Consider the following 16,374-nt stretch of genomic DNA (forward strand, 5'->3'; position numbering starts at 1 on the left):
TATCGATCTTTACCACAGATATAAACGAAAACAGAGGGATAACACTATTGTTAATTGTAATACCACTGGATATTACGATAAAATATAGTTTATTGGACTGATTTAGGTTATGCTATTTATCCCAAGTATTTAAAAAAGTAATGTAGATTGTACTTTAAATTGTTCTTACTTAATTTCGGCATTTGACGTTATGCAAACACCAAACACAAAAGAATGTTCAATATAGTTTACGTAGGCTGAAAGGTCTGTCTGTATGGAAATCCCCCTCACAAGTCAGAAGGGACCAAAAGCTAGTGCGGTTAGTGACAGTTTAATCCTACACAATGTGAGCTGTCGACCTTGAATTGTTTAATACTGTAATTTATGCTCCGGGATTTCGGTCCACCAGCGTATTTTGAGGTTATGTTCGGGTGTTGGTGTTCTATACAGTATCTGGGTGGCGGTGGCGGGGCAGTCTGATCAGCATTAATGCAGATCTACGTCATCACATATTGACTCAGCCATAGTCGTGATTCACATTCTCGCCCTACCAGGTATCAGCTGTTTTACCATTGTGGGCGACACAGGGACCGGATTAGCCTAAACTGATTTTGTTGTTCGAACATCGGCTCTAAATTCTAATATGGTTGTACCATGATTACTACTGCAATAACATGTTGAGGCCATGATAGTAATGCAAGGGTAAACGCTCATCATAAAAACTTAACATTTAAACATTACCTCGTAACAAAATTATGGTTTTTAGTTAATAACAGTTACATAAATCCAACACTGACCAAACTTAAAAATTAACTTAGTTAGTTACATTACTCTGATTGGAATTATTTCAAATTTCAATATTTTACAACATTATATGATACAGGTAATATTATCAATTAACATTTTCATTTCTCGATGGCATTAATTTTTTACCGCTCAAGCAATTTTCAAACTATTCTATAGCAGTCTTTATACTTACTAGTAAAGTACGTCGTTGGCATCGTGACGCTCGTAGCGTACTGTCTTGCAGAGCGAGCGTAGCACTGAATCCCGGTACGGGGAGAGCGACTCAAGCCCGTGTAGCCCGTAGTAGATGATCTGTACGTCCTGTAACAATACAATTTACACTTTACTTTAGGAAGTTCAGAGAGAAAAATTAAAATTTAGTACGAAACTGTACTCGTATAACTCTGGACAATGAGTCAATGCCTAGATGCGTTAAGTACTATTTACGTAACAGAATTGACTTATCAATAACTAGCTGACCCGGCGAACTTTGTCCCGCCTTAAAGGCAATATCACATGATCACATTTTTTACTTTTTAAATTAGAATAATTGTAAATAAAAAATATAATTATTCAATGATTCTTTATTTGCCATTTATTGTAGCACCTTGTGATAAACTACATTTTTTTGTTTTTTTATTAGGCGCGAAAACAAATAACGCGGATGGTCTTCCGACCCGTGGACATGCCACATTTAATTGGCCATGGGAAGAACATGGATGTTTGAGATTAAGACCACAAACTTTCAACGATTGGCCTTGTGACTTATTTACAGTCATGACGGATCGGAAATTGAAACCGTTTAAACTCAAATGGCATGTCGGGTGGGATCATCGGGATCCTCGGAATGAGAATTTCCTCACCTTTGAGTATTGTGGTGTAAATCAAATTGTTCATCAATTTACTTACCACCAAACTTGTTCCGTTGCACAGTTTTGGTTAGTATAAGTTTCGAAGCATGATTACTACAGAACCAATATTTAGTTGTAAATTGTGCCAGGTACATCCAAGAAGTTTAAACATTCAATTGGATAGTTGGTGGCATCATCTTCATTTGTTCCACAGTCAACAGATTTGAAAGAATGCAGTGTACCAATGATCTCATTCTGAATTATGTAGTTTAAGTCATCTACAGCTTTATTCTTAACTGCCAAAATTGCTCACTCACTCAACCATTCATTATTTTTGAGGTTAGTAATGATGTTTGGGAATACTTTGTTGATGAGTTCGTCTTTCGATGAGACAAAGTTACAGATATTTCGAGGAAATGAAATCAATCCGCTCGATTCGTCGACAGGTACTCGACCATTACCGATAGTCAACAATTACTCAGAGAAATCTTCAGCAGATGTATCGTTCAGCAATGCAACTCTCATGTTTGTTGTCAGCTTAAGTTTCCTAACATAGCGCCATAGATTCGATGATTTGAGGCAAGCGTTTATTTTGTCGGCAGCAGTCGATCTGGGAATTACTGGCAATGTTTGGCGGAAATCGCCAGACAGTAAAATAGTTGCGCCTCCAAAACATTTTGAGTCATTACGTAGATCTTGCAATGTTAGGTTAACTGCTTCCAATGCACGTTTATGCGCTATTGTGCATTCGTCCCAGATGATTCTGATAAAACTTTCGCCATAGCGGAGCGCTTTGTAATGTTGCACGTTGGTTCTTCAATATATTGAAGATTTAACGGCAATTTTAATGCAGAATGTGCCGTACGACATCCTTCTAGCAATGTGGCTGCTATTCCAGAAGAAGCAACTGAAACTGCAATGTTGGATCTTGCACGAACAGTGGCTAAAACTACTGACATGAGGAATGTCTTACCAGTTCCACCATGTAAATATAAACCACCGTTTCCATCATCAATTGCCTTCATTAATGTATCATAAACTTCCTTTTGTTGGGGGTTCATCAGGGGCACATTTGTTTGAACTACTAAATCTAATTCCTGGTGATCATATTCACGTTCCCATTCCAATTCTCGATTAAATGCGTCATTCATTTTACGATTTGGCGCTGGCATTCCTAACCTGACTAATAAACTACCACACATGAGATAACACATGTCTTCGATCAAGAGTAAGGCCCGATTATGTATCTCCTCTTTCATTTTAAGATCGGAATTTATTGAACTGACACGAATTTGATGTAAAATATCTTCTGCCATATTATCCTTGTATTTGTGCCACAGGTTAGATGGGTTCGATGGAAAGCATGTCGAAATGATGATAGCAAATAATGTACGTATCTGACTTGGAGATGCAGAGATAACTGCTTTGAATTGTAAAAAATTAAAATTTGATTTGTATTATCTGGATAGTAAAGTCTATGCTTAACAGTGATTGCAGAAACAGTTGAAACAAAATTTGCTGTTTCTCTTAAGCTTACTCTATGCTTTAAAACTATAAATGTAAAGAAATTTAAAATGGTAATTAAATGATATAAACATATATTTCTTTTGTTGCATTATATAGGTTTACAAAGAACAGCTGATTCAATTTGAACAGGCCCTTTCACTTAATAACATATGTTTGCTGTAATGCATTTCTTACGGGTATTTCCGTAACTTTTAGAGACCAGTGAGGCGGAATCCTGAATCGGGAACGGGATAAAAGGTATCCTATGTGTTTCTCCCAGTTCTTAGCTACCTCCCTACCAATTTTCAGCCAAATCGGATCAGCCGTTCTTGACTTATAAATAGTGTAACTAACACGACTTTCTTTTATATATATAGATTGATTTTGTCTATTTTAATAACACATGTTGTTAGCCTGTGTGGGGTGCCTTAGATTATTAAAACGTCTAAAATTATCCAATGACTCTGTTGCCCCGTGTAATATTGAGATGTTGAGATTGCGTGCTATCTAGCTGAATATGGACAAACGGTTTATTGATATATATATTCACGATGGATATATATATATATATATATATATATATATTTATATAATTTATATAAATTATATATTATATATATAATAAATTATATATATATATATATATATATATATATATATATATATATAGGCTATATATACATATAAAACAGGATAGTTTTAGGATTAAGCATTAAAGTATTGAGTAAATTCTGAAAATAACACAAAATAGCAGACATTTTAATTTCATTTATAATAATTAGGACATTACTATAAAATTACAGTAGGTTACAGCTCTAAAAAAGGAATTTGAGTATATATATATATATACTCAAATTCATATATATATACTCATGTGCTGGTGTACATGTTAGCGCTAGCGGATTCGCTTTCTCTTTTGAAGCCAAAGGTATTATCAAAAGCCAATGTTTGCATTGGATGCAACATACCTAATATCGACAAAATCAGTCAAGGGAGAGAGATGGTTTCATTTTTACTATTATTGAAAATGTGACATATTACATTCTTCAAGTAGGTGAGGTCTATATATTATGTAAAATCAAAACAACTTTCAGTTTGAACTTGATCTTCCTCGAGTGCTTTTTCCCAATGCCACAAATTTAAATTTACTTGACAAGTTCCACGACTCACATCATAACATATTAATCCCCATAAAATGGGGAATTTCCAGAATTAGATGATGAAGAGGAAATTTCCTTCTGGCCCGATTCTCTTTGTCTCGCTACGATTTGTACAGATCACCTGACCCGCAGGCACCGCCATACAGTCAAGGTCTGGCAGACTCACCATGCTGGTGTACATAATCACAAGCAACACCGGTCTGTCTTATGCTTCCGCTTGTTAGAGCTGCCACGGCCATCGAGTCATCTCCGTCCTTCATCCCGCTACCGCCTTTAGCTCCGAGGTGACCGAAAAAACAGGAATTTAGATCCCCTTGTTCGGTACGGCGATGTTCCAATATGATTGATATTTACTGCCTATTGTACAGAACGTGTACTTAAGCCTTCGATGATTTATGGAAAAGCTCTTGCGTCATTCCGATAACAATTTAATAAGTTTGAATTGTCTCTTACAAGGACTACCAGATCTGTGAAGTGCCCTCCCCCCTCCTCACCACATCCGCCTGCGGACGAGCGGAGGTGGGAGTGACCCAGGAGGTAGGTCAGATCACCGTAAACAGCTGCGGGCCGCCGGACCGAACCGGACCCTGGCTGTGAGTAAGTCCGCAGATCCCCATCAACGAAACGTCACCACACTGGCCAAACACCTGTTCAGATCGGATGATCACCTGAATAACTAGTTCGCAGAGAACGTTTGACTCTGTTCGAGCGATACTGTATCTCACTGTATGCGTATAGATCATATTGAGTCAAGTTAGTGGAGAGTTAAATTTAAGTGGTGATGAAATAAATAAGTTTTGATGAAAAAGGTCACATTACTTCAAACCAGGAAAGGGAATTATACAATGTACATAATTACATGACCATTTCGGGATTTGAGCTCTGGTACTAACTCTCAACTTACAGAGGTTGTTTCCATTCCAGAATCCGCATTAACATTGACAATAGCATGCATGCAGAGTCAATACAGACCCTTACTTAACTTTTTAAAATTATTAACCAATCAAGATTAGACATTTCAAATGGGCCATTGCAATCAACGACAAAGTTTGTGTGTGATAAGTAGAGGAGTTCGAGATCAAATTTGAATCTGATGTTATTTGTTTCCAAATAATTTGGAAAATCTTATTATCAACAAGTATTACTCAGATCTTCTAATTACTAATAATTCAAACACCAATAATATTGAGGATTATCGTTTTATTCAGCTTTGAGTTTCTGCTTCGAAAAATGTAGATTTGTTTGTTGATGCCGAATGGTTTAAGGTATCGAGAAATTTGCCTTCAACACTATTTATTATTTTTCTTTTACAGGTGCACTACGAGCTGTACTATCTCATGTTTTATTCTCATATTGGTGGTGCTAACGTCAATGTTTTGCTTATTGGTGTATATTCTGATTAGGGCCTACAGAGGTGTTATCAGAATTGACTTCACTTAATTAATGGACAATTAATCTTTAGTTTCGAATAGAGTGTCTGGCTAAGTACGTTATAAAAAGAAACCGTTCAAACCCACCATTCCGTGCCACTGTATGTGCGTATAGTCCCCTACCACCATTCCGTGCCACTGTATGTGCGTATAGTCCCCTACCACCATTCCGTGCCACTGTATGTGCGTATAGTCCCCTATTACAGAGGTTGTCACGTGTATCCTTCCGTAGATATCCAGTTACAGAACAACTTATTTGTGAGAGTACTGTAACAGTAACCTTTTGAAGTAGATACTGGGTTCCAATGACGTACCAACGTGCCAGAAAGAATACAAATGTAGTTTTGTTCCCACATAAAAATAAAAGGTTTTCTTGGATATCAGCAAATATTCAGGTATTTAAGATGGGGGTGTAGAAGACTAAAGGAGCCTAATCGCTGGTCTTGACCCAGAAGAATGAACATGATTTGTTTATGAGAATCTTAAACGCGAATACAGATAATTTTCAAACTTACACACATATATGTTTCCGATGTACACAACTTCGAACATCAATAAATCAATCATTTTACTGTCACAATACAATTGATTTTTACATTGCGTGACAAGGTCAAGATAACTTATGTTACATACATTGTAACGGCCCAAACATTCTAAATTGTACTGAAACCTAGAAATTCATGGTTACACAAAGCAACAAAATTGCCTTTATTTAGGTAATTAAAAAATTTAAAACAAAAAAAAACAATAATAAATAACAGTTAACATATAAAACTACTAATCTACAGAGTAGGCACCACCTAAATGGAAAGTAGCCTATATTGACTAGGTTACACAAGGTCTTACATATACATCTTCATTTAGGTTAACTTTAATAAGTATGAAGCTTAAAAGATAAAACAATAATAATAGTAAGTCAACATAAAACAACAATGAGAAACCGTAATTAAAATATGGATATAATTTTTGATTTTCACAATGAAATTCTTTAAATATTACTATGGCTACGCGTGGACCGAGAAACTTTGATGATAATCATAACTTAGGCTAATTACTTAATCTTATATATATAATAATCTTATTCATCGCTTGGATAATGACATCGGCCGCATAAGCCTAAGAAGTAGATTGCATACACATATAGTGTAATTTCTTTTTTATATTAAAAAACACGACTACTGTGAATGTTGACAACTATATTTAAGCACCATTTTGAACACCAACAGTCCATATTCAGGAATTCAATCAGTGGCGTACAAAGCTAAAATTAAATCTATCGACCAATAATCTCCATAGTTTCAATAAAATAAAATTCCATAGTTCACAAAGAATATATTTGTGAATATGAAAAGATGTAATATTTACGTCTAACGAAGTTAAAAACGAGTTTTAGCAAAGCCATCCACTGATTATTTTTGATAACTGGGTGGCATTTAATTGATTACAGTTGTCAATAAACAATTTATCGCACATACAAGCTACGCCTCTCACTCATTAATTTATGGTCGATCATTTTTATTTTGGTCACACCAAAACACCTTGACGTCGAAGATAGAAATTGAAAAACTGAGAAGTGGTTCATCGAGAGTCGGTGATGACCGTAAGGAGGACAGCCTCGGTGATGTGGGAGAGGGATGTTGAGAGGAAGGAGGAGAGGGATCCCCAGGAGCGCGTCTATTTACGGCGTACAGACCTGGAGGTCGCTTACTGACGACTGAACTGGAGCTGGACGCAACCAATCGACCGAGTTCCAGCTAGTCAAATCCCTGTCGTCCCTATCTCGCGTTTTGACGAACGACCAAACATGGTGACTTAAAAAATGGTCAAGCTGTCAAGAATGTAAGAGAGTATTATTCATTTTATATACTGAGTCATTAAGATGGTATTTTTACTATTTTAACTGTGTATGTTCTGATACCGTTTGTTAGGTTTTATCATACAATTAACTGTGATACCGTTTGTTAGGTTTTATCATACAATTAACTGTGATACCGTTTGTTAGGTTTTATCATACAATTAACTGTGATACCGTTTGTTAGGTTTTATCATACAATTAACTGTGATACCGTTTGTTAGGTTTTATCATACAATTAACTGTGATACCGTTTGTTAGGTTTTATCATACAATTAACTGGAGTGTAATCGCAAAATATCATTTCAATTTTTTGTAAAGGTCCATACGAAAATACAATACTAATACATGTAGGCCTACAATAATTTTTGGTGTACATTACATTTTTTATATTACGTATTATACTGTATTTAGAAATATATATATTATATTTAACTTGTTCACATTCAACGATCATTTAAAATAGTGTTACTACGAGTAGTTAACTATGTTATGGCTACTACTGCGTTTTCTGTTTGCTCAATATCTAATATATGCATAAGTACGTGTGATACTTATTACTTGAGCTAGGAGAGTGAGACTCCAGAAATATTATACTTGTAAAAAAAACATACATTTTGTTACGTGACACTCAAACTACTTATGGGGAGTTTTAGATTTTTAGGGTATTTAAAAGCAACGAGTATTTACAACATCGATGACCAATTACTTTGTACCAAACGATACGTTATTAACTAATTATACAACGTTCAAACTAATGTAGAAGTAGAACGACACAAGATAAGTAGAACTCTTTGCTTCATAAAAACACTAACACAGTACGGAAAGAATTTCCCAGCAAAATTAAGCGCATCATACATCACGTAAGTGTCATGCTGATGTAAGTAACAAACAAATCAAGATGCTCCACATACTATAGGTAAAAATAATAAAAAATTATCGAATGAGTTTGAAAATATCAACGCAACTATTAATCACACGGTAGGAGTACACCGCACTGGTGTCGCGTAACAGACAGGCATTGCTGAGATTCCATGCAACATTTAAGTGTATACACTCCGCTCTGGAGATGTGCTGCGGACAAACAAACACACAGACGATCATACAGAAAAATTGCTACATCCCAACAACATAGGAGAAATTGTCAGCCTTCTATGTGCTTCAATGACGCTCAGCCTAATCCCATGGTTGAACATGCACCATCATACCTTGTCAATTTAGAAATGAAGTATCATGAATTAAGTCTACATATGAAATCTTTCTCGAGATATCTTGCCACATGATACATTGAAAGTATCCTAGCAGTGTTTAAGTATCCACGCATTCAAAAGTGTCAACAAAAGACCACGGTTCTTTTGGAGGTATGGATGTTTTCAGTGCCGGTTTTAGCACTACTAGCGCCCTGGGCGAGATTTCTTCGGCGCCCCCTAACTGCAATTCAATTACATACGAAAGAAGGCTACCGGCGCCCCTTATCGTCCGGCGCCCCTGGGCGGTCGTCCAACCGCGCCCTACCCTAACGCCGCTCCTGGATGTTTTCGTGTTAAAAACTTTTTTTAAGATAATTTCAATTGTTTTGATAGCTCCTTGAGTTCAATTGTTTTGACTTCACTAGCGTTCAGCCAAATATATACATTACTATGAAAGTCATTGAGATTCGGATTGCTATACAAAAGTGTGTGTAATTCTAGTCCAAGGAGGGTGGACTGAAAGCTTGGGTAGATACAATTGTAAATGGGAGGAAGGAAGAATTAAGGATTCATTTCTTGCAACAATGAAACCTGGGATCTATAGTTGCACTACAAACTTTATCACATAACCGGTTTTATCTAAGAGCCAGCTTATCTTATATAATCCGATTGATACACAGTACCGGATAATCTCTGTTATAAACCTAGAATGAGATAAGGATTTAACTAAACAGACCTTAGAGTCTCACTGAAACCAATGCCCAAAGCGCGATTCGACGACAACTTTTAGTACTACCACAGACAAGACCTAGCGCTACTGAATTGATTCTGTTGACTCAGCTGACTGGTTCCAATTAATTAGTAGCCTCAGCGAGATCCATACGTTAGGATGCCTTTGCCCTACACCTCCAACCGCAGACTGCCTTAAATTAAGGAGCATCAAAAATTATACATTGATGTATCGCGTATGATAATAATAATTAAAAACTATTACAACTTTCATTTCTAGAGATAATCGATATTATTATTACATCGTTCATAACAAAATAAATACGAGTATAAACATACTCGTAACTATACAATTGAAATGATGAACAAAAACACAAAGAAAAGGTCATACCTTATCACTCATTTGTCTTGTAATGTATGCAGACGCCAGTTACTTTTATTGTATTAGAATATACTTGAATCGCGATTTGTTAAAAGGGCATTAGTCCACTTTTTTGAGAAATTCACTTTTTCACTGTTTTGCATTTTTCAGACATAAATTCATCTAACTGTGTTAGAAAGGCACAAATCCACCACATAGCATAAGCTACAGAGCTTGTTTGGTATTGCAAGTTTTGTTAAAAGGGCACTAGTCCGGGACTTGTGCCCCTTTAACAAAACGTTTGTTGGCAGTACTGTCTTCAGCTGTGTGTGTGTGGCTCAGCTGTTTCCCATTCCCAGATTGTTGTTCCAGACTAACCTTCTGCAATTTAAGGTTATAACTTGCTTTGTTGTCAAATGCTTTGTGTTTAACATGTCAAACGACGGTTTTCCTGTTTTAAATGACGAAGTTGCAATTGAAAATAATATTTCAAAGAAGAGGAAATATGATCCTGAGTCCTACAAGAGGAACATCATAAAATGTTCCATTTTTAAAGGAAAGGCATACACAAACCACAAAGGAAACTTTGTGAATGAAAAACGTCCAAAGTTATCTTGCGGGTAAGTTTTTTACAATAATAACATTTATAGAAAACTACTGATTTCTTAAAAATTTATTAGATATAGCCTAGGCCTAGTGCAAGGTAAGTAGCCAACATCAGTTACTGCTACTTTTTAATGGGTTTGTTTGATTTGTTGTATGCCTAGTACAGTTCGATATTTTCAAATGCTTTTTCTGACGATTTTGTTTGTTTTTTGTGCAGGTGTCGTTGGAAATGCCTTAAAAAAATAGGAGAGAGGACAATATAAATGATATATTTGCCAAATTCCATGATATTAAATCCAAAAATGAACAGGACCTGTACATCCAAGGGCTAATAGATGTATGTAAAGTCCAAAGAAGGAGGCAAAGGAAAGACAACTCTACTGAACGATCAGCATGGTTCAAATACAATTTGTTGGTTGGTAGCACCAGAACAAACGTATGTATAAAAGCTTTTTTATCTGTTTTTTCTGTGTCGTCCAAAGTAGTAAGGCGAATCAAAGAATTGAAACTAAAGGGCCAGACACCGGAGGATAAAAGAGGAAAACACATTTATTTTTCTCTTGATTTAGAAAGCTGCAGTCAAGAGTCATATTGAATCGTTCCCGGTCAAAGAATCACACTACTTAAATAAAACAGTGTACTATTTAAGTGCTGATTTAAATTACAACACAATGCACAAGTTGTACACTGAGAAGTATCCAGCCTTAGCAGTAAGCAGGAGTTTCTACAAAAAATACGTACAGGAACACTTCAATTACCGGTTCGGTAGACCCCAAGTTGACACCTGCTGCACTTGCGAGGAACTCAAACTGAAGTTGAAATCTCCCCACTTGAATGACGCAGCTACGCGTGTTGCGTCAGAAGAACTAATGGTCCACATCAGGAGAAGTAAAAAGTTTTATTCTGCACTGGAGTTTAAAAACTCTGAACAGGCACAAGCTGAAGAGCCCCATGTATTATCAATTTCAATAGATTTTATGCAAAACATATCTTTGCCTAAAGTCCCAGTTCAGGAACGTTTTTATCTCAGGCAACTGACCATAAACGTATTTTGTATTTCTAACATAAAAGAAATTAGTGCTATGTTTGTCTATGACGAAACAGAGGCAAAAAAGGCCCCAATGAGGTCTGCTCTTTCATTAATGACTACCTGAATGATTTGCCTAAAAACCAGTATTCTGAGTTAAGAATATTTTCTGACAGCTGCTACGGGCAGAATAAAAATCAGGCCTTGAGCAGATTTTTGTTGTATCTAACAGATTCTAATCAGTTTTCAAAAGTGCAGCAATTCTTTCCTGTAAGGGGGCATAGTTTTCTACCATGTGACCGAGATTTCGGTCTTGTGAAAAGGCAACTTAAGAAATATGACAGACTCTTCACCCCCTATGAAGTTGTGGAGCAAATTGTTAAAAGCAGCAACCAGGAAAGTTTTTGGTTAAGAAAGTGAACTGTGATGAAATATTGGATTTCAAAAACTGGTGGGGCAAGCATTACAAACTCCGCACAGTTTCTGATGAGACGAAAAACTTGAAAAGAGAGAGTAGGGTTTGCGTTGGTATTACCACTTTGTGTATAGGTCAGACTTAAAAGGGTACATCACGGCCTATTCCACAATTAACGGCCTAGACAAGCAAATATTTTTCATGTCTGCTCAATCAGGTATGCCTTCAGCTCCAACCAGACTTGCATACCCGGGAGGGAAAATTCCCTTGAAGGAAGCCAAGGCCAATGACATCAAGAAAGCTCTTCAGTATGTACCAGTAGAACATCTGGAATTTTATAATGAAATTGTAAATGGGCCCATTGGAACAGCTGAAGAAGAAGATTTGGGTACCAGAGGTTGAGACCTTATAACACATTAAAAAGTGACCAACTAATACTATGGCTCAAAAATATTTTCTCAAATCAAATTAAATGTTTATTTTGTTAATTTGACTAATTTATAATCCAAATGCTATACCAAACTACTAATGTAAGCAATAAAAGCATAAGTTTGATCAGAAATAGTTGATCCTTTTTTAGTGCATTTTGTTAAAACGGCACAAGTCCATAGTTTTCAATAATTTAAAAAGTAATATAAATGAACAAAAAACACCATATCTATTGTTTCAGTAATTAAAAATAGTAATAAAATAAAAAAATATAAAAGATAAAGTAAATATTTTCCAAACAAGATGGTTTTTTTGTTAATTCCTGAAAGTTTTATCAAATGGACTAGGGCCCTTTTCACAAATCACCCCTTTTAACAAATCACGATTCACTTATAAAATATTTAATTGGATCGAAAATAACGAACCCTATAGCAAATCTATTGTTTGTTTAAAAGACCTTTTCGTGGCTGATGCAAATTTTCGTAGGCCCTTTCTCGGACTCGTAAATTAAAGAGTACTGAAGGTAAGTAACAACTCCGCCAGAATAGACAGAGAAATACCTAGGAGCCTACTTTTTTGTAGTTCGAGTATAAGGTGTTCGATAAGACTTGTAATAATCGACCTCGGACAGGACAGACTGGTATAACTGGCCGGGCAGGTCGAGGTTAATATACGTGTTAATGGTTAATGTGGCTGTTAATACCAGACGATAAAGTTTCGTTAACGACGGCTGTAATGGCCAAAAACATTTCAATTCTTTAACTGCAGAATCCTGAAGGAAACTGGATTTTCCGGGCATTTCGAATCGTGATATAATACAATCAGTCACACTGCGTTTCGGAATCTGCAATCTGATCTCTTCTTCAGGTAAATACGTAAACTAATGCATCACTAAAATCTAGGTTAAATTAAACTTAACATACCAGAGCACTGTGACACGCAATGCTATCAGAAACAACAACAGCCATGTTGTGTGTCTAAGTCATGCACACTAACTCTAAAACATGCACGTAATGTGCATTTAAGTATGTTTCGTTTAATTTAACCTAGATTTTACTTATGCATTAGTTTAGGCATTTACCTGAAGAAGAGATCAGATTGCAGATCTCGAAACGTAGTATTACTGACTGTATTGTACCACTGAACAATGGCAAATGTCCGAAAAATCCTGTTCCTTCACAATCCTTCCATCGTCAAAAACAAACCTCAAACAATGCAGAATCCTGTTTTGTGCAGTAATGTACAGGAGTAAAGTACAGAAACAATGCAGGGTCTATTCTTGGTCCCTTACTGTTTAGCACTGTACATTAATGATATACACACTGCACTGATTTACACAAAATTTCACGCTTATGCTGACAGTCTACAGATATACGCTAACTAGAACGGAAGTGACATCAATCGAACAATTGAAAACGTTAACTTGGACATTCAAGAGATAGTACATTGGACTGAAAAACACAGACTATAAATGAATACAGACAAAACAAAACCTGTAATAATTGAGAATTCATGGCTATTGACTATTGACTTCATGAATGTATAGGGAATATCAGTGAATGGTACCGTCTTACCATATACTGCAGTAGTGTGTGGAATTTTGAATTGACTAACACATTGGGCTGGACTGAATATGTTGTAGGCACTTGTAAAAAGGTATTTGCATCAGTCTATACGCTTAAGAAAATTAAATAATGTGTGCCCACTCATAAAAAGCTTGTTCTTCTTAAGTCACTTGTTTCCCTTCATTTCCTCTACTGCTACACCATGATTAATGACATGACTGTCTCTTTTAGCAATAGATTACAGAAGGTACCAAATTGTTTACATTTCTTGTTAAATTCAAGGCGGGACGAACATGTCTCACCTTATTATGTGCAACTTGCAATGTTAATGTTGGATGATATGAGAGATTTCCGCATTTTGATTTTTTACTTGGTTTCCTAAGATATTTTCCGAACAATTTGGAATTTATTGTCCTCCAATGACAATAGACGCAAGGAGCACCCGCACTGGTTCGTCTATACTGCTAATCCCTCACCACAGAACAGCAGTATTCAAGTTATTTGTCGTAACTGGATGTCGTACGTGGAACTCCCTTCCAGCTTCTATATAAATGTCTGGAGAGCCGGAGTTGGTTTTCTTCAGCTGCCAAGACTTACTTCTTGCGGCGGATCAGAGAGTGTTCCCTTGAGCTCCTCTCCTTTTCCTAGAATGTTTACTTTTTTGGAGAGTCTTAATGTTATGGATTTGCATGATTGTTATGTTTTACAATTTTACTTATATGATATAAGAAAAGGTACTCAATTACTACACTAGAACTAAAATCTGAATGGCTTCACCTACTTAAAAACGGACAAGACGTAGACCGTCTATAAACATCCCGTCATCCGGATTTTGAGAGATACGACTTTGTGTTTTAAAAGTTAAACTAAAAAAAATTCTTAGAATTATATGACAAATATCTTTTCAACATATGATTTATACGCATCCAACTTGTACATACCAAAGTGTATAACCTTTGAACATTTAGGGTCTAGGTCTAGATTTCTTCTGTCAAAGCAATAACAATAAAAATAAATTAAAAGCGTTTCTAAAAAAAGTTTAGCGTTTGAGTGTGAAGTAATCACATTTTAAAGGCTTGCCCTTCTACAATCCAACGATAAAAATAACTGCATACAATAGAATGGAAGTGTAACATTGTTCTTATGAGCCTATTATAATATCGGAGTAAACAGACTAATATATAGTAAAATGAATATATTATCACGATAAGATAGCACACCTTGGAAATGAAATAGAGGGGTTAGTGAGCAGGTCGAGACAGGCACGTCACATCTCCCACCCCTCTCTGGTCGGACGGTACAGTGTTCACTTGCACTTTAGTAGTTTAGTTTCTAATTGACTGTCGCGGGATTTCTACGACGATTTAGTTCAGTAGCGAACCCACCGAGAAATGGAAACTGTAGCATGACGATTGGTGCTAGTATGAAAGTGGATTACAGTGGACCTACACTCAGCACAACAAGAGGTTAGAGTCATATTAAAAGCGGCATTATGAATAGAATACAAGAGACTAGGCAGCCAGCTACTAAAAAATCGACCTACTATTCACAAGCGTTGCTATATTCCATTTTTTACCAAAATTCCTCAATTACATCCTAAATTTCATTTTGTTTAGATTTGTCTGTCAGTTCTTTTTTTGCAAATTAGTGGAAAATTTACATATTTAATTCTGTATGGAGTTTATATTTTATTTTGCTCATTAAGATCTATTCGGCTAAAAGATCAAACATACAAATTGGTTCAATTTAAAATTAGCATTGTTAAGAGTAGTATAAAATTTTAAAAAGAGAAGAAACATAATGCATTTAGACGTTTATTTTAAACAATATTTTATACAAAAAGGCATTCATTGACCAGCAGTCATTGGGATTTTCCCAAATTCGCAAGAGCCCACCTCCACCTACAGTACGGTACATATACTCTTACTTTTAATTTGGTACATTTTCAGTTTAGCGGGGGATTGGTATCGGCAGTAATGTAAAGCGATGGCGAGCGCCATGTTGTCTTACAGTACTGCAGACTCGCAGGTGCAAAAACTACGTTAGGTCCTAATAAGAACAATTACCAAGAAGAATTTACACGAATATTTTTTTAGTTTGAGAAAATTTATCATAAAAGACAGTAAAGAAAGATTTATTTTAAAACTGAATATAACTTGTTTCGTATGTTTGCAATGAAAAATAGTTCTTTTCAGAAGAATAAAAAAATGCTATTAAATTTGAATGTAACTGGGCACCGATAAAATATTTCAGTGGCAAAAAATTATTGAAAGCATTAGATTTTTTATTGCGGGAAACTTTAACACTAGTTACTTTTATCAATACACATTATAGGCCTAATATTAACTTTGTTATATATTCTATGTTGGATCTGGATTCATGGTCTGATAAAACTAAGAAGTAAATAAAGTGACTGAAAATCGTTAGAACCCCCTTTTGAAAGAAGAAAATTACTTATTGCAATATACGGTAGCAAACCATTAGTATG

The 16,374-nt window shown here is 35.8% G+C and overlaps 1 protein-coding gene across 1 annotated transcript in view; it reads right to left on the reverse strand.

The window, feature by feature from the left end:
- The window catches only part of LOC124359397 (rap guanine nucleotide exchange factor 2), a 483,874-nt gene that overhangs the window by 344,537 nt on the left and 122,963 nt on the right, over positions 1-16,374 (reverse strand). The window contains exon 4 of the mRNA XM_046812105.1: positions 959-1,086. Coding sequence (XP_046668061.1) covers positions 959-1,086 — 128 coding nt within the window. The remainder of the gene's footprint in view (positions 1-958; positions 1,087-16,374) is intronic.

Source organism: Homalodisca vitripennis, chromosome 4, assembly GCF_021130785.1.
Source record: "Homalodisca vitripennis isolate AUS2020 chromosome 4, UT_GWSS_2.1, whole genome shotgun sequence".
Taxonomy (NCBI): domain Eukaryota; kingdom Metazoa; phylum Arthropoda; class Insecta; order Hemiptera; family Cicadellidae; genus Homalodisca; species Homalodisca vitripennis.